We start from the raw sequence: 24,634 nt of genomic DNA on the forward strand, positions 1-24,634 counted from the left end.
GTAGGGGAGGAATAATAAGAGGAGAGCTTGTTATCGGAATACTTGAGGACCAGCTGTATCTTTTTCAGAGAGGCTAATCCTCACCACCATACTCCCTTCCTTTTGTACTCTCTATACTGTAATTGCTTCCTCTGTATTTTGTTGTTGGATCTGCTTACCCTAGAATATCTGATTTCATAATAGTAAGCTTGTTTATTCTTAAGCTGAATACCAAGAAGAATCAGCTTCATCAGTAAGCCATATTTCTAGTCTCATGACTAAGGGTTGGGCTGGTCGAATTGGAGGAGGGTGGACCCTGTGCCATGGGGAGTATGGAGTGGATCTAATGAGAGAAGAGAGATAGTGCTGGGGAGGAATGTTGAAGTAGAGAGACCCTCTCTTGGAGTCTTTTATTGGAGAGAAGTGAAGTCGGAGTTCTGGAATGAATCTGGGTGTTCGAATCTACTCTAAGATACTTGGGTAAGACCAATAACCTCCCTCCCCTACTTCAGCTGAAATCTGAAATCACAGCTTCATGTAAATCATTCATACTTGGTCTTAATCTAATCTGAGATTGGTGGCTTTCTGGACCCATTGTTAGGAGCGAAACTGGGCCAGTTGATATGGTCCAGAATGGTGTATGAGGCAGAGTTCATTGATACTTGAGTGGTGAAACTTGAATTTTCTCTCACATAGAGAAAGTTATAAGAGTGGTAGAAGAAAAGAAAACATTAAAAAACAACATACGTAGGTGACATATGAGAATTATATTCTAAGGATGTAGTTCTTAGGAATTAATCTACCTGTAATGGATGACCTAATTTATGGTTTTTTCTTTTCACTCCAGGAGGTGACTTTGGTCCAGAGACTTCTCCCCCAGTCCTGCCCCCTGGCCATGGTGGTGACTTGTCTGTGAGCAGCGTTCCTGTGGCAGAAGACACGTACAGGGTGAGCTTGGCCAAAGGTGTCTCAATGTCTCTGCCTTCATCACCTCTGCTGCCTCGACAGTCTCATTCGGTGCAATCAAGATCAAATAAAAAATCCCCAGGTAAGTAAGCAATAAAACAGCACCCTAACTGTCTTCGTTATATATGTAAGGCATGTATTGAGATTAAGCAGAACTAGTGCTTGTAAGAAATTTCCTGGGAGGTTTTTTCTTTGTTACAGTAACTTCTGGAAGAAGAAAATCTCTAAAAAACAAAGTTTTGATTTGAATTTAGACTAATTTCTTTAGTTTAGCCTATATACAAACTATTTTGATAGCTTAGGTTAGACTTTTACCAAGATTCAGGATCTTGTTATCAGTATTAATGTTAATCAATCATTGGTCTTGTTTTCTTGGTGGTGAATTTGGAAATGCTATAATCTAAACTCACTGTGGTGCATTTAAAGATTTTGGATTTTGGCAAGTGTAATCTGACAGCAGTCCATTTATTACTGCCAAGTGTTATATACTAATATACTTTCCTTGATTACATCACTCAGCATTTGAGTAGATGTACAATTTGAAAATTCAGATTTGTAAAGGGGTGGGAACAAGGGTCTCATGGATTACTTGTTTAAAGTATTTTGGCTTCCTTCATCATTACCAACTTTTTGCACTTAACATTACCAATGAAAACACAAACGTTAGTTAACTTTGAGAGGTTATGAATCAGATGTGAGGAAAGCCTTTCCAGAATGCTGATACCCACAATCATGAAAGTTCTTTGATCTTCTTTTATGTTTGCTGAGCATTTGTTTTCTGAGGGTAGGATAGTTTGGGGTCTTTACTGATCAATCATATGCCAGTGAAAGGATTCTTCTCATTTATCCATGAATGTGTTTGGGATTGGTCTACATTGTGTCCTGGGCCTATAAAATTCGTATCTGTTTTTCTTGTTTCCTAAATGTTTGTATTATTTGAGATGTGAAAGGCATGATTTCTGAATCATTTAGTGGATATTTGCAGTTTGTGTGGTGACAAAATTAAGAGGACAAACCTTGACGCTTTGAATGTTAGAAATGATGCTATGAATTGGTAAGTGTCCAAAATCTTTTATTGTCCTAGAGCTTTCTTATTTTGGACAACATTGTTTACAATCCAGTCATTAGCTGGAACTTGGAAACCTTTTTGGTATGAAGCAATTTCCTGTGCCAAGGAATTTGACCTGTTTATCAGTATTTGGGGAAATTCCTGGAATGTCCTTCTTTCTCTTTGCCTTTCCCTACGACTGTATCTCTGTCAGATTTCTCTTCTTCTTTCAAATCCTGGTTCCCACACTGCCTTTCTTGCTGGTTACCCCATTGGAATGACTATGCAAATTGTACATAGCGTTTTACTTTTTTCTGTATCAGCCACGTCATTTGCCCTTTTTCCTTGAATCAGTGTGTTCATGTGCATCCTGTGTCTGGTGGGCATAGACAGGCACGATGTCTTCTTTAAGTATACCTCATCTATAAAAAACAGATAATAGAATTCTGAACCTATCTGGATTCCTAAGGGAATAGTACTTGCAAGTGCCAAGTGCAGAGATACGACCTTTAGGAGAATTTGCCCTCCTATATAGCCTGTGCTGCTGCAAAGGAATTGATGCTTCTTGGGCCTTAGGCCTGGTGAATGCCTAAGAGACTAGGAAATATGCATTTCAGATAGGATTTTATTAACAAATTAAAGGTTTGTTTTAGTGGAACTTCAATCTTTTTAATTTTTCTTAATTTGATTTCTTTCCAGTTCTATGGAGATACACTTGACCCATAACACTGTGTGTGTTTCATGTGTATAACATAGTGATTTTGAATATGCATGTGTATATTACAAAATGATTACATTAAGGTTAATTAACACATCTGTCACCTCATATAGTTATAATTTGTTTATTTTATGAGGTTTTAGTGGGATGTTAGGTAGCAATGAATGGCATGGCAAGCATGGGAAGTATGGCTATCCAGAAGTGTCTCAGAGTCTATAGGCTCACTGGCCAGAAATCCCTGACGAGCCCTGGTCTCCTGTGTCCTGACCAAATTTGATATCCTTAGTGTTGAGAAAATATCCTATAGTTTGTTTCTTCTCCATGGGAATAAAATTTATTTCTGCTAAACTCTTCGCAAGGCCTTATGAATAGAAGAGAGTAGTTTTGCAACATTCAGCTTTTTAATGGATTGAAGAAAATACTCTCCATTTAGATGCTTTGGGTCCAAATTTAATACACTAAGCAGATTCTCCTCTAACGGAGCCATGCTTGTGCGTTGCCTAAATTTGTGCAGCAAATTAGTGTCTCACAGTGGTAATTTGGCTTCATTATCTTGGCAATTTTAATTCAAAAGGGAAGCTAAGGGCAGAGATGCTTGCTTAAAAATGGCGTGACTCAGAGTACATCAGACAATAAACAATGTTTTTCTACAGTGTCTAACACAGGCAGGTTTCTGTTCAAGCCATATTGTTAGAAAAGTACCCAGAGACCTACTGTTCTACCTGCCTGTAAAATAAGTTGACATATGGTTGTGAACGTGCACTGGATTTAAAAATAGCCTTCTATTTAAAAAGCTAGCACTGTTGCTAATGATACAGTAAATACATTGTGTGTGCCACACCCCTAAGTATTGAGGCCTGCACTAGTGGGCTATGCTTCAGAATCTTGTCATCTTTCAGACCTAGCTCTGAAATTACCTTGATGACTTCTGTTCTCATTTTTAAGATAAGACCCTCTCTCTCTCTTAAGAAGGTACATTAAAAAAAAAAAAAAAAAAAAAAAGAGAAAGAAAAAGGAAGGAAGGAAAGAAGGAAGGAAAGAAAACCTAAATCTGTTTTACTTGTTTGGATAGAAACTCTTTACTAATTGATGCTAATTAAGAAACTGTCAGGGACTGAAACTATTTTGGCAAAGGTCAAATACTATAAACCCCTGTAATAGGCACTCAGCATAGCCTGTATTAATGAAAGTTTGTATTTTAATACAATAGGTGATTAGCTCCTGGGCCTTGGGAACTCTGGGCCAGAGAGTTTCATTAACCTTGCAATAATGTGACCCTGCATTTTTCATTGTTGAGTTTCTTACATTCCACTTATATTGCTAGTTAATATTATTTACTCTCCTACTACCTTGCTCCATATATTTATATTTTTTCTATTATTTAGTCTGAAGCTGCAGTTTTTGAGTATTGTTGCAATTTTTTTTTTTTTTTCTGAATGATAACTACATTGTGGCTAAAGAAAACAAGGACCAGTATCCCTTATAGTCTTGTGGTGGTTGCAAGCCTTTTTGGACTAAGAAGTCATTAATATTTGTAATGTATCCTTTTGTCTTCCAGAGAAGAGCAAAGCCCATTTCCCGTGGTTTATTTATTAGTAACATCATTAGTTACTTTATAGTTGGATTATATTTCCCAGATCACTTTGTGCCTATTATGAAACACTCAAAAGGTAGGGCATGAACGAGAAGCAAGCTTTTAAAATACTGTGATGGGGGTACAGCAGCAGATGGTGGAAAGTGGGTGATCTTGCTTTTTTCATCCTCACTTATACGGGGAGACTGGATGGTGCTGGCTGTTTGCACCTGTGCTGCTTCCGGTTCTAGTTCTGTCTCCATTGTCAGAGAGCTGATGTAGCAATTGTGAAAACCCTCCTGGCTGTCTGTTTCTTTAAGGGAGAAACCTCAAAGCTGACAGCCTGTAAAGTGGAAGTCATTCTACCCTTTGATTCTTGGACCGTAAGTTAATTCTCTGCCAAGGCCCTCACCCTCTAAGAGTGTTTCTTGTAGAAAATTTGGAGATCCCAGGGTAGAAACAGAACTACTCTTAGCGTTTTTATTAAAAAAAATATTTTTACCTATTCCATCTAGACCTGAAACCACACTCGCGCTGCTTTTTTTCACTTAATATTATATCATGAACAATTTCCAATTTGCTTGAAGAACTTGAGATTTAATGTCTGTTGTTTCAATATCCTATGATTGATTAAAAAAAATTTTTATATGTTTTATTTAATGTTTTATTTATTGAGAGACACAGAAAGAGAGAGAGAGACAGACAGAGAGAGTGGGGTGGGGGAGGAGCAGAGAGAGAGGGATTCACAGAATCTGAAGCAGGCTCCAGGCTCTGAGCTGTCAGCACTGAAAGCCCAATGCAGGGCTCGAACCCATGAACCACGCGATCATAACCTGAGCCAAAGTCGGGGATGCTCAACTGACTAAGCCACCTAGACGCCCCTCTATGATTGATTTTTTTTAATTTTTTTTTCAACTTTTTTTTTTTTTTAATTTATTTTTGGGACAGAGAGAGACAGAGCATGAACAGGGGAGGGGCAGAGAGAGAGAGGGAGACACAGAATCGGAAACAGACTCCAGGCTCCGAGCCATCAGCCCAGAGCCTGACACAGGGCTTGAACTCACGGACCTCGAGATCGTGACCTGGCTGAAGTCGGACGCTTAACCAACTGCGCCACCCAGGCGCCCCATGATTTTTAACTAATTTCCAGTTGTTGGATATTTGTTATTTTTTCAGGCTTATTTATTTATTTACTTTGTTACTGTGGGTTTTTTTTTTTTAAGTTTATTTATTTTTGAGAGAGAGCAGGGGAGGGGCAGAGAGAGGGAGAGACAGACTCCCAAGCAGGCTCCCCAGTGCAGGGCTTGAACTCACAAACCGTGAGATCATGACCTGAGCCGAGATCAAGAGTCAGACGCTTAACTGACTGAGCCACTGAAGTGCCCCCAGATCTTTTTAAATTGTAGCATAAGCCCAGACATTTTGCTTTGTTCTTGCTGTCAAATGCCTATGAATTCAAAATTATTAATTGCGGTAAAATACACATAACAAAACTTACCATTGTAACCGTTTTTTAATGTACAGTCCGATAGTGTTAAGTACATTCACATTGTTGTGCAACCGGTCTGTAATAAAACTCCTAATGTGAATGTTTTGTCCAGTAATTTTTACACATATCCAATCTCGTAAGAGTGGCAAGTTCCCAGAAGTGGAATTATTGAACAAAATGGACTGCATTTTTAAAGAATCTCAATACATACTGCCCAGTCACTTTCCAGAAAAGCTGTATTGATTTCACATTCCCTCCAGCATTCTTTGAGAGGCTGCTTTTTGAAGTTAATGTCTTCTGGGAACTGTCTTAGATGGATACTGCTGGTGAGGTGCTTTGTCCAGGCTAGCTGTGGACTACTCAGAATTAGTTAGAAGGGGCTGAGAGAAGCCCTCCTGTCACCTTCCTCTTTTGAACTCCCCTCTATTGGCACCTCTCAGGAAATTCTCACTTTCTTTTCCTTCCACGATACTGTGTCAGGGGAATTATCACAGCTGAGTCAGATCAAGTTCATGGTCAGAAAAACATAAAGCTGGCTTCCAGTTTTAGCTACAGCCACACTCTGTTATGTGGGGAAGATGATAGACATGTTAGAGTTGGAGAGGTCGCCAGGCCACCTGTGCAAGGCCTCTTTGCAGATATGGAAGGGATGGAAGGTATAGAGCTTGCCCCAATGGGCAAGTTATTGATAGAGTTTTGGCCTTAGCCCAGGTCCCCTGCTCTGTCCCTAGTACGTTCTCCTAGTCCACTCTGCATTGTTCTCCCTGTACATTGTTGACACATGAGCTGTAAATGACGTGGCTTTGCGTTCTGGTTGCATGCACACAGGGAGGCCATAAGCTTATGTGTCCACATGCATCTGTGACAGGAAATGCACAGTCCCAGTACAAGCCTGCTTGTAGAACCAGCGAGTGCTAGGCCCTGCTTTCACCTAAGTGGTCAGGGCCACATTCAGTGCTCTGACTTTCATCAAGGACAGTTCCTCCTGCTGTGTGAATAGGAAAACATTCTTTGTTTCCTCCTGGAGACTTGTTATTTGATAGCCTCCTCCTAGAAGTAGGTGGCTGCCTGTGCCTCACTGCCACACCCAGCTGTGACCCAGACACACACTTTCTGTTGTCCGGTGTTTACACATAGAACTCATGTACATGCCTTTGCTCCCCTGTGTGAAGCTGCGAACCTTTTTGTGTGCCGTTGACTAACCCACCCTTGATCCTGGTTTGTCCGTACCTTGGACTCACCCCAGAGTTTTAAAGACTGCTGATGCCTGAATTCTACCTTCAGAGATTCTGATATAATGCATATGAGGTATGGCCTGGACATTGGGATTTAAGATTTAAAAAGAAAAAGCTTCCCACATGATTCTAATTAATATGTAGCAAAGTTTGAGAACCATTGATAAGGAATTAGATGAGATAATCACATATTCTTTTTTAATGAAAGTAAATACACAGGTATCTTTATTTTCTAAATTTTAGAAATCATATTTGAGGAGGGAAATACATTACAAAAATGTACTAAAGATACAGTAAATCTTGGTTTCCTCATGCCCCCAGAAAGACAACTTCTTCTGACACTTGGTTGAATGTCTTTCCTGCCCTGTTGTGTACCACTAAATGACAGTGATGTATTTGCCCATTTGCCTGAGCACTGGACATGTGAGAAGCTCCCAGTTTTCCACTAAATAAAGAACAGTGGAAGAACATTCTCGTATATTAGTATTTAAAGGCCATCTCTGATATTTTCATTGCATAGACTTTGAAAGTGGGATTACTGGGTGAAAATGTAATGAATGTTGAGAGTGGCTTATTCTATACTTGTCATTTCTACTCTCTGGTGTGTGTGTGTGGTGGGGGGGATTTTTGTGGCATTTGCCCTCTGTTCTACTTGGGTGATGGGTGTTTCTTATCAAATCATCACAGCTTTCTTGCTGTTTGTTTTAAGGCCATCAGTTATGTATGTCACTAAAACATTTTCTCAGATGATCATTTTCCATTTAATTAGGTTTATAGTGTTTTATGACCCACTAAAGTGTTTTTTGTTCTCTCAGTTTAAATTTACATACTTTTCCATTGTGATTTATCCCGTTGCATTTTAAAACACAGCTTTATTGTGATGTATCACATACCCTATAATTCACCCATTTAAGGTTTACAGTTCAACATTTTTAGCATTTTCACAGGGTTGTGCAGCCATTGCCACAATCTAATTTTAGAACCTTTTTATCTGCCTTAAAAAAAAAAAAAAAAACATTTGCATTAGCAATTACTCCACATTCCTCCCTACTTCCCTCCCCCTCTTCCTAATCCACCATCCTGCAGCCCTAAGCAAACAGTAATCTGCTTTCTATCTCTGTGAATCACCCTTCCTGGACATTTCATATAAATGGAATCTTGAAACATGTGGGCTCCATGACCGACCCGACTTCTTTCATAGAACAGTGTTCTTTAGGTTTGCCATGTTGTATGTAGTATGTATCCGTACTTTGTTCCATTTTATTACCTAATATTTTGTGGTATGTGTGTGCCACATTTAAAAATCCATTCTTCAGCATATGGACATTTGGGTTTCCACTTTTTGGCTCTTACGAATAATGCTGTTGTGAACATTTGTGTATACATTTTTGTGGGTATGTAGCTTTTCATTTCTTGGGTATACACCTAGGAGTAGAATTGCTGGATCATACGACAACTGTATATGTAACATTTGAAAGTACTACCAAAATATTTTCCAAAGTGACTGCACCGTTGTGCATTCCCACCAGCAGAGTGTGAGATTTCCAGTTTCTCTACATTGTTGCCAACACTTGTCATTGTCTGTCTTTTTTATTATAGCCATCCTAGTGCATGTGAGCTGGTGTCTCACCATAGTTTTATTACTAAGTTGTAAGAATTCTTTTTTTATTCTAATTACAAGTTCTGTAGTATGCAACTTTTCTTCCATTCTTCAGGTTGTCTTTTTCACTTTCTTGATAACGTTGTTTCAAGTGCAAGTTTTTAATTTTGATGTAATCCAGTTCATTTTGTTGCTGTCCTTTTGATGCTCTAAGAAACCATTGCCTAATCCAAAGTCACTCAGGTTTATGCCTATATTTTCTCCTAAGAGAAAAAAGGGATCAAGATCCCTTTTGAGTTAATTTTTTTATGTTTATTTTTGAGAGAGAGTGTGCACATGTGAGAAGGTGACAGAGAGAGGGAGACAGAGAATCCCAAGTGGGCTTCATGCTGACAGCAAAGAACCCTGTGTGGGGCTCGAACTCGGGAACTGCGAGATCATGACCTAAGCCAAAGTTGGATGCTCAAATGACTGAGCCACCCAGGTGCCCTGATTTTTGAGTTAATTAAAAAAATACTTTTAATGTTCATTTTTGAGAGAGAAAGAGAGGCAGAGCATAAGCAGGGAAGGGACAGAGAGAGAGAGAGGGAGACACAGAATCTGAAGCAGGTTCCAGGCTCTGAGCTGTCAGCACAGAGCCGGATGCAGGGCTCGAACTTGGGAACTGCAAGATCATGACCTTAGCTGAAGTCGGATGCTTAACCGACTGAGCCACCCGGGACACCCTTGAGTTAATTTTATGCATGATGTGAGGTAGGGGCCAACTTCATTCTTTTACATGTAGTTATCCAATTGTCTCAGCACTGTTTACTGAAACGGTGAGTGGCCTTGACCAAGTCATCTCTATGCTCTAAACCAGCCCTGCTGTTCTGCTTTCCCTTTTGCTTAGTCCCTCCTTCCCATGCCCAAGGTCAGAACTTCCTCTGTTAGAGTTGACCTCGTGTATGACTTGCTTCTTTGCTTCATCCAGACTTCCCTCGTGTCTCTCCTTTTCGCTGTGTGAGAAAAAACTTCACGCTCCAAATACCTGTAGCCCTGTGCTTTCTCCTCCCTGTGCACAGCCTCTCATTGCTTGTCTCTGCCCTGACAGTCCATGAGCTCCTTGTCTTTGGTTCTTGTCTTTGTTTCCCCATGGAAGCCTTGAAAACAGGATGTAATCACTTCCGTTGGTTACCCTGGTGAGGGGGCATAGGTATCTACTGGTTAAAATGAATAGGAATTTAGTAATTGATGGTCATCAGCTCCATGTGATTGGCCGAAAATACTAATAAGCAATTTCAGTGTAATGACCTTGTGTTTATAAGGCTAGAAACATACCTTCCCCCATATCCACAGAGAACTGATTCTTTAATTAACGCCCTACCTCTCTCTCAGGTCTTTGCTCTCATTAGGCAGTGAGCAAAGGGGAGTAGGTTTTAAGCTGGGTTTGTCAGGGGTCTTCTCAATCCTACTTTTCTGTGCTCCCTCCTGTCACTCTTCCATTTTCTCAGGCTCTTGGCATTTTTGCTGCATGTTTCCCACTGCCTGCGGTTAATGATGACTGGAGGCTTTATCCAGTCACGCTTTATAGCAGCGTCAGCTGCACCCTGTGGTGGTGTCAGATGGCAGCTAGAACAAACCCAGTGCCATGCTCAGAAAGGAGTCTTTTTACCTCAAGAAGACAGATGGGGGCAGGGACAGCAGTGGTGGGAATCTCTTCTTTCTGATCCTTTCTGATTCTCAGGGAAACACAGAAGTCACAGAAGCTCATGGAACCTACTGTATTTGTAAGTAACATTGATGAACGTCATTGTAAAGTAGAAGTCGGCAGGAGGAAAAGAGTGATGTTCCAGCTCGAATCCTCAAGCTTGTTGTGAAACAAGTCTGTGTGTCGGCAGGAATGGCTGGCTGTGTTCCAGGTGGAGGGGCAAGGGTGTGCAAAGCCTGGAGTTGGGAAGCTGAAGTGAACACGGAATGGTGATCTCTAGAGGAGAGCTCAGTAAGAATCAGGGTGCCTTACAAAGGGAGAACTGGGACCACAGGGAAAATCTTCATTGTCCACACCTGGAATGTTAAACCAGTAAGCTTTGTCTCTGGGGACTTATTGAGAGTAGCTAGTGAACAGTCGCACGTGGAACCCTTTCTTGGCACAAGTGTTCTGAGAAATAAAATTTAGAAAACCCTTCCAAGGAGGTGTGACTTTCTTATCCTTTCCATCACCAAGTAAGTCATCCTTTATTGGTTAGAGGTCTTATGTGGCAATTGATGAGCCCACTTTTTTTTTTAATTTTTTTTTAAATGTTTTGTATTTATTTTTGAGACAGAGAGAGACAGAGCATGAACGGGGGAGGGTCAGAGAGAGAGGGAGACACAGAATCCGAAGCAGGCTCCAGGCTCTGAGCTGTCAGCACAGAGCCCGATGTGGGGCTCGAACCCATGGACCATGGGATCATGACCTGAGCCAAAGTTGGATGCCTAACCGACTGAGCCACCCAGGCGCCCCCCTCCCACTTTTTTTTTTTTTTAATAGAATTTTTTAAAGAGCAGTTGTAGGTTCACAGCAAAATTAAGTGAAATGTACGGAGATTTCTCATACACCCCTAGCCTCCACACATGCACGGCCTCCCCCGTTATCGACATCTCTCATCACAGTGGTACATTTGTTACAATCTGTGAACCTGCACTGACATGCCGTTAACACCCAAGGTCCAAAGTTTACATTCTGGTATTAGACAGTCTGTGAGTTTGGACAAATGTATAATGACATATCCATTTTTATGGTATCATACAGAGTATTTTCACTATCCTAAAAATCCTCTGTGCTCCATTGCATCTCTCCCACCCACTGGCAACTACTCACCTTTGCAATTACAAACTCCATAGTTTTGCCTTTGCTGGAAGGTCATATAGTTGGAATCCTATAGTATGTAGTCTTTTCATACTGGTTTTTTCACTTAGTATGCATTTAGGGTTCCTTCACATCTTTTCATGGCTTGATAGCCTATCTCTTTTTAGTGCTGAATAATAGTCCATTGTCTGAATGTACCACAGTTTATTTATCCCTTCACCTACCGAAGGACATCTTGGTTGTTTTCAGGTTTGGCAGTTTTGGGTAAACCTTCTGTAAACATCTGTGTGCCAGTTTTTGTGTGGACATAAGTTTTTAATGCCTTTGAGTAAACACCAAGGAGTATGATTGCTGGATCATGTGATAAGAATACGTTTAGTTTTCTAAGATAAACTGACAAACTTTCAAAGGGGCTGTACCGTTTTGCATTCCCACAAGCAATGAATAAGAATTCCTGTTGTTCTAGGGGCACCTGTGTGGCTCCATCAGTTAAGCATCTGACTCTTGATTTCAGCTCGGGTCATGATCCCACAGTCGTGAGATTAAGTCCCGCGTCAGGCTCTGTGCTGGACATGGGGTCTACTTAAGATTCTCTCTCTCCCTCTCCTTCTGTCCCTCCCCTGTTCACATATGCTGGCATGCATGCTCTCTCTCTTAAAAAAAAAAAAAAACAAAAAAAAAAAACAAAAAAAACAAAACAATAACAAATTCCTGTTGTTCTGCATCCTTACTTGGATTTGGTGTTGTCAGTTTTTTGGATTTTGGCCATTTTAATAGGTGAATGGTGGTCTCTTATTTTGATTTGCAGTTCCCTGATTACATGTTGTGGACCATCATTTCATAGCTTATTTTCAATGTGTATATCTTTGTTGGTGAACTACCTCTTAAGGTTCGGATCATTTTAAAACCCAGGTTTTTTGTGTTCTTGTTGAGTTTTAAGAGTTCTTTACATACTTTAGATTATAGTCTTTTATCAGATGTATCTTTTTTCTCCCAGTTTGTCTGGATTTGTCTGGATTGTCTTCTCATTCTCTTGACTGTGTATTTCTCAGGGGAAAAGTTTTTAGTTTTAATGAATTTCAGCTTATAAGTTACTTCTTTCATAAATTGGGGTTGTATCTAAACAGTTATTGCCATAGCTAAGGTCTTTGGGTTTTCTCTTCTCTTACCTTCAAGGAGTTTCATAGTTTTGCCTTTTACATTTTTGTTTGAGATCGATTTTGAGTTAATATTTGTGAAGGGTGTAAAGTCAGTGTCTGCATTTATTTTCTTGCATGTGATGAATGTCCAATCGTTCCAGCATCATTTGTTGAAAAGACTTTGCTCCATTATATTGCCTTTATTCCTTTGTTAAAGATTAGTTGACTGTATTTATGTGGGTTTCTGGGCTCTCTATTCTGTTCCATTGAGCTATTTGTCTGTTCTTATGTCAATACTATATGGTCTTGATTTCTTTAGTTTTATGGTAGATGTTGAAGTAAGATAGTGTCAGTCCTCTAACTTGGTTCTTCTCCTTCAAAGTTATTTTGGCTATTTTGGATCTTTTGCCTTTCCACATAAACTTTAGAATCAGTTGGTTAATATCCACAGAATAACTTGCTGGGATTTTAATTGAAATTGCATTGAACCTATAGATCAAGTTGGGAAAAAATTGGCATCCTGACTAGGTAGAGTCTTCCCTTCTATGAGTATGGAATATCTCTCCATTTAGTTAGTTGTTTGATTTCTTTCACCAGCATTTTGTAGTTTTTGTCATGTGGATCTTTTACATATTTTTTTTATACCAAAGGATTTCACTTTTTGAAGTGCAAATGCAAATGGTATTGTTTTTAATTTTTAAATTCCATTTGTTTATTACTGGTATATAGGAAATCAATGGACTTTTATATATGAACCTTGTATCCTACAAATTTGCCATAATCCCTGTTCCAGGTATTTTTTGGTCAGTTATTTTGGATTTATTACATACATGAGCATGTCACCTGTGAAGAAAGTCGGTTTTATTTCTTCATTCCCAATCTATGTGCCTTTTATTTCCTTTTCTTACTTTATTGCATTAACTGGGACTTCCACAGTAATAATGGAAAGGAGTTGGTGAAAGGGGATATCCTTGCTTTATTCCTGATCTTAGTGGGAAAGCTTGTTTTCACCATAAGTACGATATTAGAGTTTTTGTAGATATTCTTTATCAAGTTGAGGAAGTTCCCCTCTTTTCCTAGTTGACGGAGAGTTTTTGTCATGAATGGGTGTTGGATTTTGCCATGAACTGTCAATGTCTATTGATATGGTCATGTGATTTCACTTTTTAGCCTACTGATGTGATGAATTACATTTTCTGTTATTGAACCAACCTTGCGCATCTGGGATCAATCCCACTTGACCGTCATATATAATTCTTTTTATACATTCTTGAATTTGATTTGCTAATATTTTGTTGAGGATTTTCGCATCTGTATTTATGGGAGTTTTGGTCTGTAGTTTTCTTGTAATGTCTTTGCCTGCTTGTGGCATTAGAATAATGTTGGCTTCATAAACTCAGTGAGTTAGGAAGTATTCCCTTCATTTCTATCCTCTGAAAGAGATTGTAGACAACTGGTATGATTTCTTCCTTAAATGTTTAGTAGAATTCACCAATGAACCCATCTGGGCCTGGTGCTGTTTTGGAAAGTTATTTGTTGATTCAATTTCTTTAACAGATATAGGCCTATTCAGCTTGAGCTCACTGTTTGAAAAGCCTAGGAGAATAAATTATCCATCAGAAGTCAGAAATCTGTGAGACCCTGGTTTTAGTTAACTAAAATATTAATGATCTTGATAGTTGCAACTGTCTCCATCCGTCTCAGTCTTGGGCAGATTGGAACTGGATTCACCTCCCACTTGGTGGGCTTGGGAAGGTTATAGGTGTTTCCTCATCTGGGAGATGGGAGTAATAATGGTGCTTCTCTTTATAGGGTAACTGAAGTTTAAATGAGATGTAGACGGTGAAGTATAGGGCCTGATACACAGCTTTTCTGTGGTGGTTGCTGTCTTAGTGTAGCCATCAGTTGTGGAGCCCGTCTTCATCTTCCTTCATCTGACTTAGTGGCCTAGAATGGATTCCCACAGTATCTGTCTTCTCAGTTCCCCATCCTCAGCCAGATGCCCCCCAGAGGGATTTCATCCTCAGACATATGTGTTTTCTGGCAAGCATATGTCTTTTTGATGTGCAGCAAAGCTTTATTGTCTGTGAACAGGACATGAAAGCAGCATAATGCAGTGGCTGGCCCACTGTCTGGGTTCCAATTCCAGCTTTCCCACCAACTACTTGTATTATTCATCTCTTGGTTTGCATGCGATTTGTGTGAAGTGATTAAAATGATGTCTGTAAAATTGCCTTGTAAACTGTGATGCAAGTGCAAAGGTTTAAGAAAGAAGTTCTGAGCAGAAAAGAGAAATTTGGGCGAAGCAAAGGTAGGATGGCTGGTGGTCCCCTGCCTCAATGACTTGTGAAGCTCCTGTGAGCTCTTTATGAACAGGAGAAGTGGTCCCTGAAGCTGATGGAGAGTAAGCGCTCCAAAGTGGTTCACACTTGCTCACCGGGCAATGAGAGCAGAACTTCAGTGGAAGTTGAGCAGACAGTTACTCGTGTGAAGGTGTGCGTGCAAGCATAGTTACAGAATCGTTCCTTATGCAGGTAAGTGATAAAATTGGCATTTAAGACAGAAGTCTTTGTGCCAGGTTACCCTTGAATACCCCTTAAGTTGCTCCTAAATGCCATATGCAGACAGACTGCCTCTGGATGGCACATTTTTCTTCTGCCATTGACACAGATTGTTGTTTATTTGGATGTACCAGATGAAGTAGGACGCTTGTACTCATGTCTGATTGGTACCAGAAATGTGTACCTTACACACAGAATCCCATTATGTGAGGGTGTGTAGGGCCGAGAGTGGCTGAGGGAACAGTAGGTACGTGTGTCTCCTGCCTAGCAGAGCACATGCGGTTGAATGCAAGTGAAGTAATTGTGCCCAGGTTACAACTCCATTGTAACACTGTCATTTTGAGAGTATAGGAGGTATTATGGGCACTTCTCTCTTGGGCATTTTGATATTTCACAAGGACTCTGGATGTGAGGCTTCAGTACGCAAAAGAAATTATGTGCCTGCTGTGCACATCCTAGGGTCTAGTGTTAATATTTGATACAGAAATTAGAGGTCTTGAAGTGAGGCTCACAGGCTAGGAATCTCCTGTTATTTTAATCAGAAGATTGTAGACTGAGATCTTTAGCAAAAATTCAATAGAAATTTTCTTTATTAAAGGTAGTTTACTTTTACAAAATAATTTACAGCATTTTTTTTTCCGGTTCTAGAGTTCTTATTAGAGCCAGGTATATGTACTGTATTTGAATGAATGTATATATGTACTCATACATGCATTAAAAGTTGAGTATATGCATATAAAAGATTCTGAGAATGCATGATTTTTTTAGAAGTGTGATTTAAGCAGATCTTATGTACATTAGGGAAGATGAACTTGTAAATCCTTCGTTTCCCTTGCTGTCATCTAAATGGGGAAATTCTATCCAAGCATGTAGTGCTGTGGTTAGTTTCTAGCCCTAAAAGGTGGATAGACCTGAGGTTCAAATCCAAGGTCCCTGTTTTTAGCAACTCTGTGCCCTTGGAAGTGACTTGACAAGCTCTTTGATTCTTGTTTTCCTCATCTGAACTGGAGAATGAATGATCTACCATATAGTTCTTTGAGAGGATGGAGAGGATGCTGGTAAATGCCTGGCTCCTAAAACACACTCAAGAAGTTTGCTGCCACCTATAACTTCTGAGACTAGGTAACTTGCCCCTTTTTCCATGTGTTGGCTTCTCCTACTTCCTCCTCTTATGACTTGAGTTTGTCTGACCTGGACAGTGAGGAAGACACCTCTGCCTCAGTGCAAGGACCGCTGAAGCCTTACTGTTGGTACCTGGATTTGGGTCTATAAGCACAGGAGCTGACCTGCCGACAGCTTCTGTGAAGGGTCTGGTCAGCTCTCTGGCTGCTGTTCATTTACTGTAATAGGTATTGCTCCCAGTCACATGCCTTGTTTATTTATTCTTGGTCCTATTGTAGTTCTTATTGAAAGCGGTAAAGATCAAACAGTGAGAATGCAAGTAGCCAAGATTTGGAGGAGTGTGAGAAGCAGTTCACAAGGAAGCAAGGTGATACCAAAGTTTTTGGGGTGAGGGTAGGAAAACCACCCAGCATCTTGAGGGGAGGGTTTATTCTGCCTAGCTATGAAAGATCCCTCACAATGTGAGCCATGTGAGACTCTCAGGAAGAAATGATGTCAACAGACCAGGTCAAGGAAGCACACGTTAAACACTTTCTGAGGACTTGATATTTACTTGATACTAGGTTTTGCTGCATATTTTCAAAAAGTTTGTGGTGTTTTTAAATTTTTTTTAAAAAGTTCTAAAATTTTATTATTTATTTTTGAGAGAGAAAGAGACAGAGTGAGAGCCAGGGAGGGGCAGAGAGAGAGGAGACACAGAATCTGAAGCAGGCTGTAGGCTCTGAGCTGTCAGCACAGAGCCTGACGCGGGGCTCGAACTCACAGACCATGAGATCATAACCTGAGCTGAAGCCAGATGCTTAGCTGACTGAGCCACCCAGGTGCCCCAAAAGTTTGTGGTGTTTTAATAAGCAATTGAGGAAGAACAGGTCCTTTTAGGGCAGGAAAAACCTTACTATAGCTTCATACGCATGAGTCACCTTGACTTTTTCACTGTTGCTTGTAGATTTCTTAACGATATAGTGAAAGGAAAAAATAAAACCTTTTGAGCCCAATATGTTTTCCCTGAAATGAGAAAGAAACCTAGCAGACTGCTCAAGAGAATGATTTTTAATTTGCATTTGGATACTCTTATTTTTGTGGTTTACTTTCCATTTCTTCCTTTCAAACTGGAAATTCTTAGTTCGTGTGCCCTTTGGCCTTTAAAAATAGTCCCTCTTTATGCACTACTGCTCTTCTGAGCTCTTGCTTCCCCCAGCTCTCCTGGACTCGCTGGCAGCTGAGTTGTCAAGAGATTTTTCCAGGATCCCTTTCATCGTAAGAGGACACTGTGTAGGTGGATGTGACTTTTTTTGGTGGTGACCTTTATTTTTCCGAATGGCCTCAGAGGCACTCTGAGTTGCTTCAGTCTTTCTTTTAGTTGGTGATTTCATGAGGCTCCATAAACATTTGTCTTCTAAAGGTTTATTGAGCATGAGCTGTATGTTGGGCTCTGGGATAGAGGTGAGGTAGATAGGAAGGTAAATAAATACTTGGCCCCAAGCTTTGAGGACCTCCCGGTTTAGTGAGAGAGGTGCTAACTTGTAATGCTTAGCGGTGTCTACAAAGTTGTGATGCCATGGAAAAGAGCAAGAATCTCTGGGGGCAGCTGGTAATGTGCCAAGTGCATGTGACACTGGAAGGCACTCTTAACTCATGAATTAGGAGGTCCATAGCTAATGGGGTTTGAGCTGGGCAGAAGGACTGTTCTGTAGGGAAGGGACAGCCCCCTCTGAAATCTGGAGAACATGCAGGCAGGTGAGTGACTGGAAGGTACTGGCTGGAGCTCACAAGGCATTGTGGGGCAGCAGGTAGTGTTAGAGAAAAGTGTGGAAGTTCAGTGGGAGCCAGGACTGATTTTAGTCTTTTGGCAGTGGTGTCCTTTAGTCTTTAAGTAGAGACATGGAATAGATAAAGGATTTAGGATGGTAACTATTTTACAGAGGCCATCTTGGAACTGGGGAGACTGGTTGGGCCTCTTTGGTAATGATTCAATTGAAGTATAGTTACTGAAGCCTCTGCACTGATGAGAGAATGGAGGGAGGGGGAAATCTGCTTAAGAAAGTTGTAGGAAAAAGAATCTATAGGTTGCGGTGACCTATTTGTACATGGGAATGAGGGAAGGAAGACAAATGCAGAATGGCTCTGGGCCAGGGCTTGCTATCTCTTTTCATATCATGGCACGTAGGAGATGTTTGTCCAGCCACGAGGGTAAATGGACTGTCCCTTGGGGTGCTGCCCCAGACTTCCCAGCAGTCCTGACAGCTAAGGGATCCATATCTCTGTACGCACTTCATTCATTCTTTGCAAACCAGTTAGGAAGCTTGCCAGGGGCTCTAGCTTGGTTTTCTAGGTGGGTTCAGATTAAAAAAAAATTTGTTGCTCTTGTGGTTTTACCCTCCCCTCCTATATAATTATCAGGGTGTCTCCAAGGTGATTATTAGTCTCGTATTTTAGGTAAGGCTCTGATGATTGGAATTTCAGCTCCAGTTGTGGGATTTCAAGTCATGCTGTTTCTGTCCTGCCCTGGATGTAGGTGCTGTGTAATTAACTATGGTGTGGATTACAGAAACAGGTTGGTTGGGAGGGGTGCAAAGTTTGACTTTGAATATCTTGAACCTTGGATGTTCCACAGAGCCTTGTTTGTGAAGAACATTGGGGAGTTGAAAGTGCAGAGCCTGAGCTCAGAAGAATTTCAAGACATGGCATCTGTGGGAGAGACTGGGAAGTTCAAGTACAATAAGGAATGGAAAGTGTTCACTTTTGGAAATAGGGTAGTTGCTGACAGAGTAGAATTTACAAGTTTCTTCTGTCAAGGGCCAGATAGTAAATATTTTAGGCTCTGAGGGCCATACGGTCTGTGTTGTAACTACTCAGCCTTTTCATTGTAGCACAGATTAGCCATAGACAGTACATAAATGAATGGTCATGGCTATCTATATTGCACTAACATTTTATTTATAAAAACATGAAATGGGTCAGATTTCACCCCTAGACCATAGTTTGCCAGCTTAAAGGAAAGGAAGTGAGGAATGGAAAGTTAGTATTTGTTTAGTACTTAACTGTGTACTAGATATCTTATAAATATATTTAACCCTGAGGTATAGGCACCCACCCCATTTACTGTTGATGGAGAGACCCAAGAGTTTAGATAATTTGCCTAAAGGTTGCATAGCTAGTTACTGCCTGGCTGGGATTTGAACTTCCATCAGCCTGATTGCAAAGCCCTAGACATTTGCATTTCACCTCATTGCTGACCAGAACAGCAGCCTTAGGTTAGGTTCCTCTCAGTAGGTGCAGATGGCACAGAAGCCATCAGGCTCTTTAGTCCCATGGCCTTCAGTGGTGTCATGTTTTTTTTGCCTCACCCCCCTATTAGTTTCTAGTGCTGCCATAACAAAGTACCACAGAGTGGGTGGCTTAAGTAACAAAAACGTATTTTCTCACAGTTCTGGAGGCTTAAGTTCCAAGATTAAAGTGCTTGCAGGTTTACCGCCTCCAGTGGCCTCTCTCCTTGGTGTACAGATGGCCTCTTTGTCACTGTGTCCTCATATGGTCTTTTCCCTGTGTTTGTCCTCCTGTCTCTGTGTGTCCAAATTTCATCTAAACAGGACACCACTCAGATTGGATTAGGGACCACAGCAGGGGCCTCTTTTAACGTAATTACCTTTTTATTTTTTATTTATTATTATTTTAAAAAGGTTTATTTAAATCTTTTTTTAAAAGTTTATTTATTTTGAGAGAGAGGAAGAACACTAGCAGAGGAGGGCAGAGGGAGAGAGGGAGAGAGAGAGAGAATCCCAAGCCGACTCTGTGCTGTCAGCACAGAGCCCTATGTGGGGCTCCATCTCAGAACCATGAGATCATGGCCTGAGCCAAGATCAAAAGTCAGACACTTAACCGAATGAGCCACCCGGGTGTCCCTTAATTACCTCTTTAAAGCCTAGTCTCCTGGGATACCTGGGTGGTTTAGTCCGTTAAGCATCCGAATTCGGCTCAAGTCATGATCTCGTAGTTGGTGGGTTTAAGCCCACATCGGGCTCTGCACTAACAGTGTGGAATCTGCTTGAGATTCTGTCTCTCCTTCTCTCTGCCCCTTCTCCACTTACACTTTCTCTCTCTTTCAAAAATAAATAATCTTTAAAATAGCCTAGTCTCCAAATACAGTCCACATTCTGAGATACTGGAAGTTGGGCTTTCACCATATGAAATTTGGGAGAACCCCATTCAGCTTGTAACAACCCTCTTCTTCTGTGGTGGCTATCAAGGGACTATCAGGAACAGAGCCTAAATTCCTTAATGTAGAAGATAAAGGCATTCTCTGGTATGTGAAGGTGTCTCTTAGTTACCATTTGAGACTTGGATGAACTTTAAAAATATAAACTTATTTTAGTTTTAGATTTATAGAAAAGTTGCAAAGATAGTTCAGAGTTCCCATATACCACATACCTCGTTTCTTGTATTATTAACATAGTACATTATTGTCACAATTAATAAACTAATACTGATACATTGTTATCAAGTAAAGTCAATGCTTCATTCACATTTCTTTAGCTTACAACGAATATCCAGGATCTTATTCAGGATACCACATTACATTTATTTGTCATGTCTCCCTAGGCTCCTCTTGGCTGTAACAGTTTCTCAGACTTTCTGTGGTTTTCATGACTTCAGCAGTTTTGATGCTTACTGTTAGGGTGTTTTGTAGGATGTCCTCCTGTTGGGATTTGTCTGATACTTCTCTCATGATTAGACTGGATTTAAGGGGTTTTGGAGAGGAAGACTATAGAGGTAAATGCCCCCCCTTTTTTTAAGTTTACTTATTTTGAGAGAGAGAGGGAGAGCGTGAGCAGGGAAGGAGCAGAGAGAGAGAGAGAGAGAGAGGGAGCAAGAGAATGATAGTGCAGCACCTGATGTGGGGCTCAAACTCATGAACTGTGAGATCATGACTTGAGCTGAAATCAAGAATCAGATGCTTAACAGACTGGGCCACCCAGGCGCCCTGGTAAAGTGCCCTTTTTACCACATTGTGTTGATGATGAATACTAACAATGTGACTTATCACAGTTTACGTTAACTTTGGTCACCCGGCCAAGGTAGTGGTTTCCGGGTTTCTCCATAGTCAAGTTACTCTTTCTTCTTATGCCCTTCTCCACGTCCTACTTTCTGGAGGGAAGGTGCTATGAGCAGCCCACATATGCGGGGTGGGGTGTTCTCCTCCCCCTCCTTGACAGTGGGGTATCTGCATCGATGTGAGATTTTCTGCGTGAGAGATTCATCTTTTCTTCCCCATTCAGATACTTGTATCAGTGTAGATTCATGGGTAGAGGACATTTTAGGTTGCACTGAGACAAACCAACTCAGACACTCCACTTTTCTGCCCCACATGTTGCCTTGTGGGCTATAAGTGAAGTGAAGCTCTTTGCAAGGGGCCAAAAGTTATCAGAATTCATGTTAGGTGTAGCATAAAACGTGAGCAAAGAGTTGCTGTCTCTGCAGTTTAATTCCTGAACCATGTTCCCTGAAATCATCAAGAAGAAGCATTTCTGGGCTTCATGCTTCTAATTCCTAATGGGTACAAGCATTTTTGTCCTGATGGTGAAGAAATGCATTTGTGGATTCTGTCTGAAATCTATATTGAAGCAGCGCCACCGTGTGGTAAATGCTGAAGGATCAGTGTATTCTAGGAATAGTTTCTGTGCAGTTCTGGGACTCTTCTGGTCCAGGTTCTTAAAAAGCTACCTTCTGACTTCAGCTTTGTACATGTCCAGGTTACATAAAAAGTAAACACTGGAAGGTTGAAATCTCCCATAGTTCTTTTTTTTTTTCTTTTTGGCATAGTAACTGCTAACTTTGGTCACCCAGACCAAAAGGTGTCTAGGTATCTTAAGGTAAACTTTCTTTCATATTATTTAAAATTGTTTAATAGCTGAGGTGTAAAAGTGCAACAGGATGAAAACTCGAACTTCTGGAGCTGTTTTTCTTTGGCTTAGTCAGGTTGGGGACTTACTTTAATAGCTTCATTCTTCTTTGCTCAAAGGTTTAAAGATGTTTGAGCCTGTGTGGAAAGCAGACAGACAGTCCCACCCACCATGGTGTGTGGGAATGTGAGGTGGGCTGGGATGACTGGAACGTTTACAGGAGGAGGAGTCTTCGCGAAGGGAGAGGTCGGGGAGTTAGTTGGGTAATTCGTAGGGCCTTGTGGTTGACCTGGTGACTGGTAGAAATGGTAAGCTGGAGGTCAGCGTGACAGCCTGTTAGAGTTGATTTAAAGGAAAAAAATCAAGCAGCCACTCTTGTTGTAATAAGTCATTATGGAATCAGGAATTATAAGCTGCAGATTAATCTTGATCAGCTTTTGAGAGTGAGATAAAATTGTAGTTGCTTTGATGAAAAATAAAAATGCTAAAGGACCAGACTGTAACTCTGTGTGCAAACCCAGTCCCTGAGGTCAGGGCACAGAAAGTCAGATGTTGCTGGAGGAGGGTTTTGACTGGCTGGGTCACTGCAGGGGCTGCCCGTGACCATGACAGAGATGTGGTCTGCCAGTGGCTCTTCAGCTGGCTCCTTGTCAGTGATGTCATGGGTTACCTATGTCATCTCTGAGTGCAATTTGTCCTATTCAAACTCGAAGGAGATAACAGCTAAGCCTGTAGATATCAGTCTGCTGCTGCTCTCTTAGGTTCCTGAGGCTTCCAAGAGGTATTTCAGATAATGGCAATCACATGCTTCAGAGTGTGAGCTTCTCACCCAAGAGGTCAGAGAGGAATGTTTGCCTCCAGCTCACAAGCCCAACCTCTGCTCTGCTCTTGCTTTTAGTCTCCAAGGAGCCTGTGCTGGGACTCTTTGGATCATTAGAGGCCACTTGTGTCTGACCTGATGCACCAACCTCTGACCATGTACAGCAACACCATGGGCTGCTCCTGACTCCTCAGAGAGAGTGTCTCCCTCTGTACAGACAGCAGGAACATGGAGGAGTGAGTCCTCTGGGGGATGCTGACAAGTATACCACGATGACCATGGGGGCTGTGGTTGCACATGGAAGGTTCCAGAATTCAGCTGAAGGACCAGAAATGAAGTGGCTATCTTTGTTGGCTGGCTAAGGGCTGTGGGAGACAGAGTTAAGGGAGTTTTGGGGGGTCCTTTTTTCCTGTCTCCCTCCTTCCTTCTTTCCATCTTGAACTTCTTCCTCTGAGCATTTTACAAGTGAGAGACTGACTATACTGTGGAGAGACCATTGTTAAAATGAGCCTTTTGATGTCTGAGAGCAGCGTTTTGTATACAGATGATAATAAGAGTTTCAAATTACTGTTCAAGGTAGTGTTGTTAATTTTAAACGTGGCTTTCCATAGCCTTTAAACTCAGTTTACAAATCTTATGTTTATAATCTAATTTAAAATCACACATTTAAAATGATTTTCACTTAAAGCTAAAAATTAGATATTTTGAATAGGAATCACAAAGCTAATCAGTCAGAAACTCCAATAGGCCATGTTTTGTTTTATTTAGTTTTTAAATGTTTATTTTGAGAGAGAGAAAGAGCACATGTTCACACACACACACACACACACACACACACACACACACACACGCTTGAGTGCAGGAGAGACAGAGAGAAAGGAGGAAAGAAAGAATCCTAAGCAGGTTCTGTGCTGTCAGTGTGGAGCCCAGTGTGGGACTTGATCTCACAAACCATGAACTCGTGACCTGAGCCAAAATCAAGAGTCAGTCGCTTAATCAGCTGAGTCACCCAGGTGCCCCTACATTTAAAAAATGTCAGAAATTCTAGGGGTGCCTGGGTGGCTCAGTCAGTTGAGCGTCCGACTTCAGCTCAGGTCATGATCTTGCGGTCTGTGAGTTCGAGCCCTGTGTCGGGCTCTGTGCTGACAGCTCAGAGCCTGGAGCCTGTTTCAGATTCTGTGTCTCCCTCTCTCTGATCCTTCCCCATTCATGCTCTGTCTCTCTCTTCTCAAAAATAAATAAACGTTAAAAAAAAAAATTAAAAAATACAAGAAATTCTCTACTAGACATGTTTCCTGATTATACCCAGTGACCACAAACTTACTTCCTTTTTTTTTTTTTAATGTTATTTTTGAGAGAGGAAGAGACAGAGACACAGAATCTGAAGCAGGCTTCAGGCTCTTAGCTGTCAGCACTGAGCCTGATGCAGGGTTTGAGCTCACAGACCATGAGATTGTGACCTGAGCCAAAGTCAGACACTTACGGACTAAGCCACTCAGGTGCCTCTACACAAACTTATTTCTAAATGTAACACAGTTGCATCAATTATTTGGGGCTGACTTCCTTCTTCAGCTCTTCATTTAATTCTCAACCTTGCTGAGGCTGTGGAGAACCAATATGATTGATCAGCTTAGGCAAATTGAGGTTAGGGCCAATA

The 24,634-nt window shown here is 41.0% G+C and overlaps 1 protein-coding gene across 13 annotated transcripts in view; it reads left to right on the plus strand.

Moving 5' to 3' along the window:
• TANC1 (tetratricopeptide repeat, ankyrin repeat and coiled-coil containing 1) overlaps positions 1-24,634 on the plus strand; it is a 243,278-nt gene that overhangs the window by 110,144 nt on the left and 108,500 nt on the right. For all 13 annotated transcript variants that reach the window (XM_023259370.2, XM_045034837.1, XM_045034838.1 and 10 more), the window contains one exon: positions 827-1,027. In XM_023259370.2, the coding sequence (XP_023115138.1) occupies positions 827-1,027 (201 nt within the window). The remainder of the gene's footprint in view (positions 1-826; positions 1,028-24,634) is intronic.

Source organism: Felis catus, chromosome C1, assembly GCF_018350175.1.
Source record: "Felis catus isolate Fca126 chromosome C1, F.catus_Fca126_mat1.0, whole genome shotgun sequence".
Taxonomy (NCBI): domain Eukaryota; kingdom Metazoa; phylum Chordata; class Mammalia; order Carnivora; family Felidae; genus Felis; species Felis catus.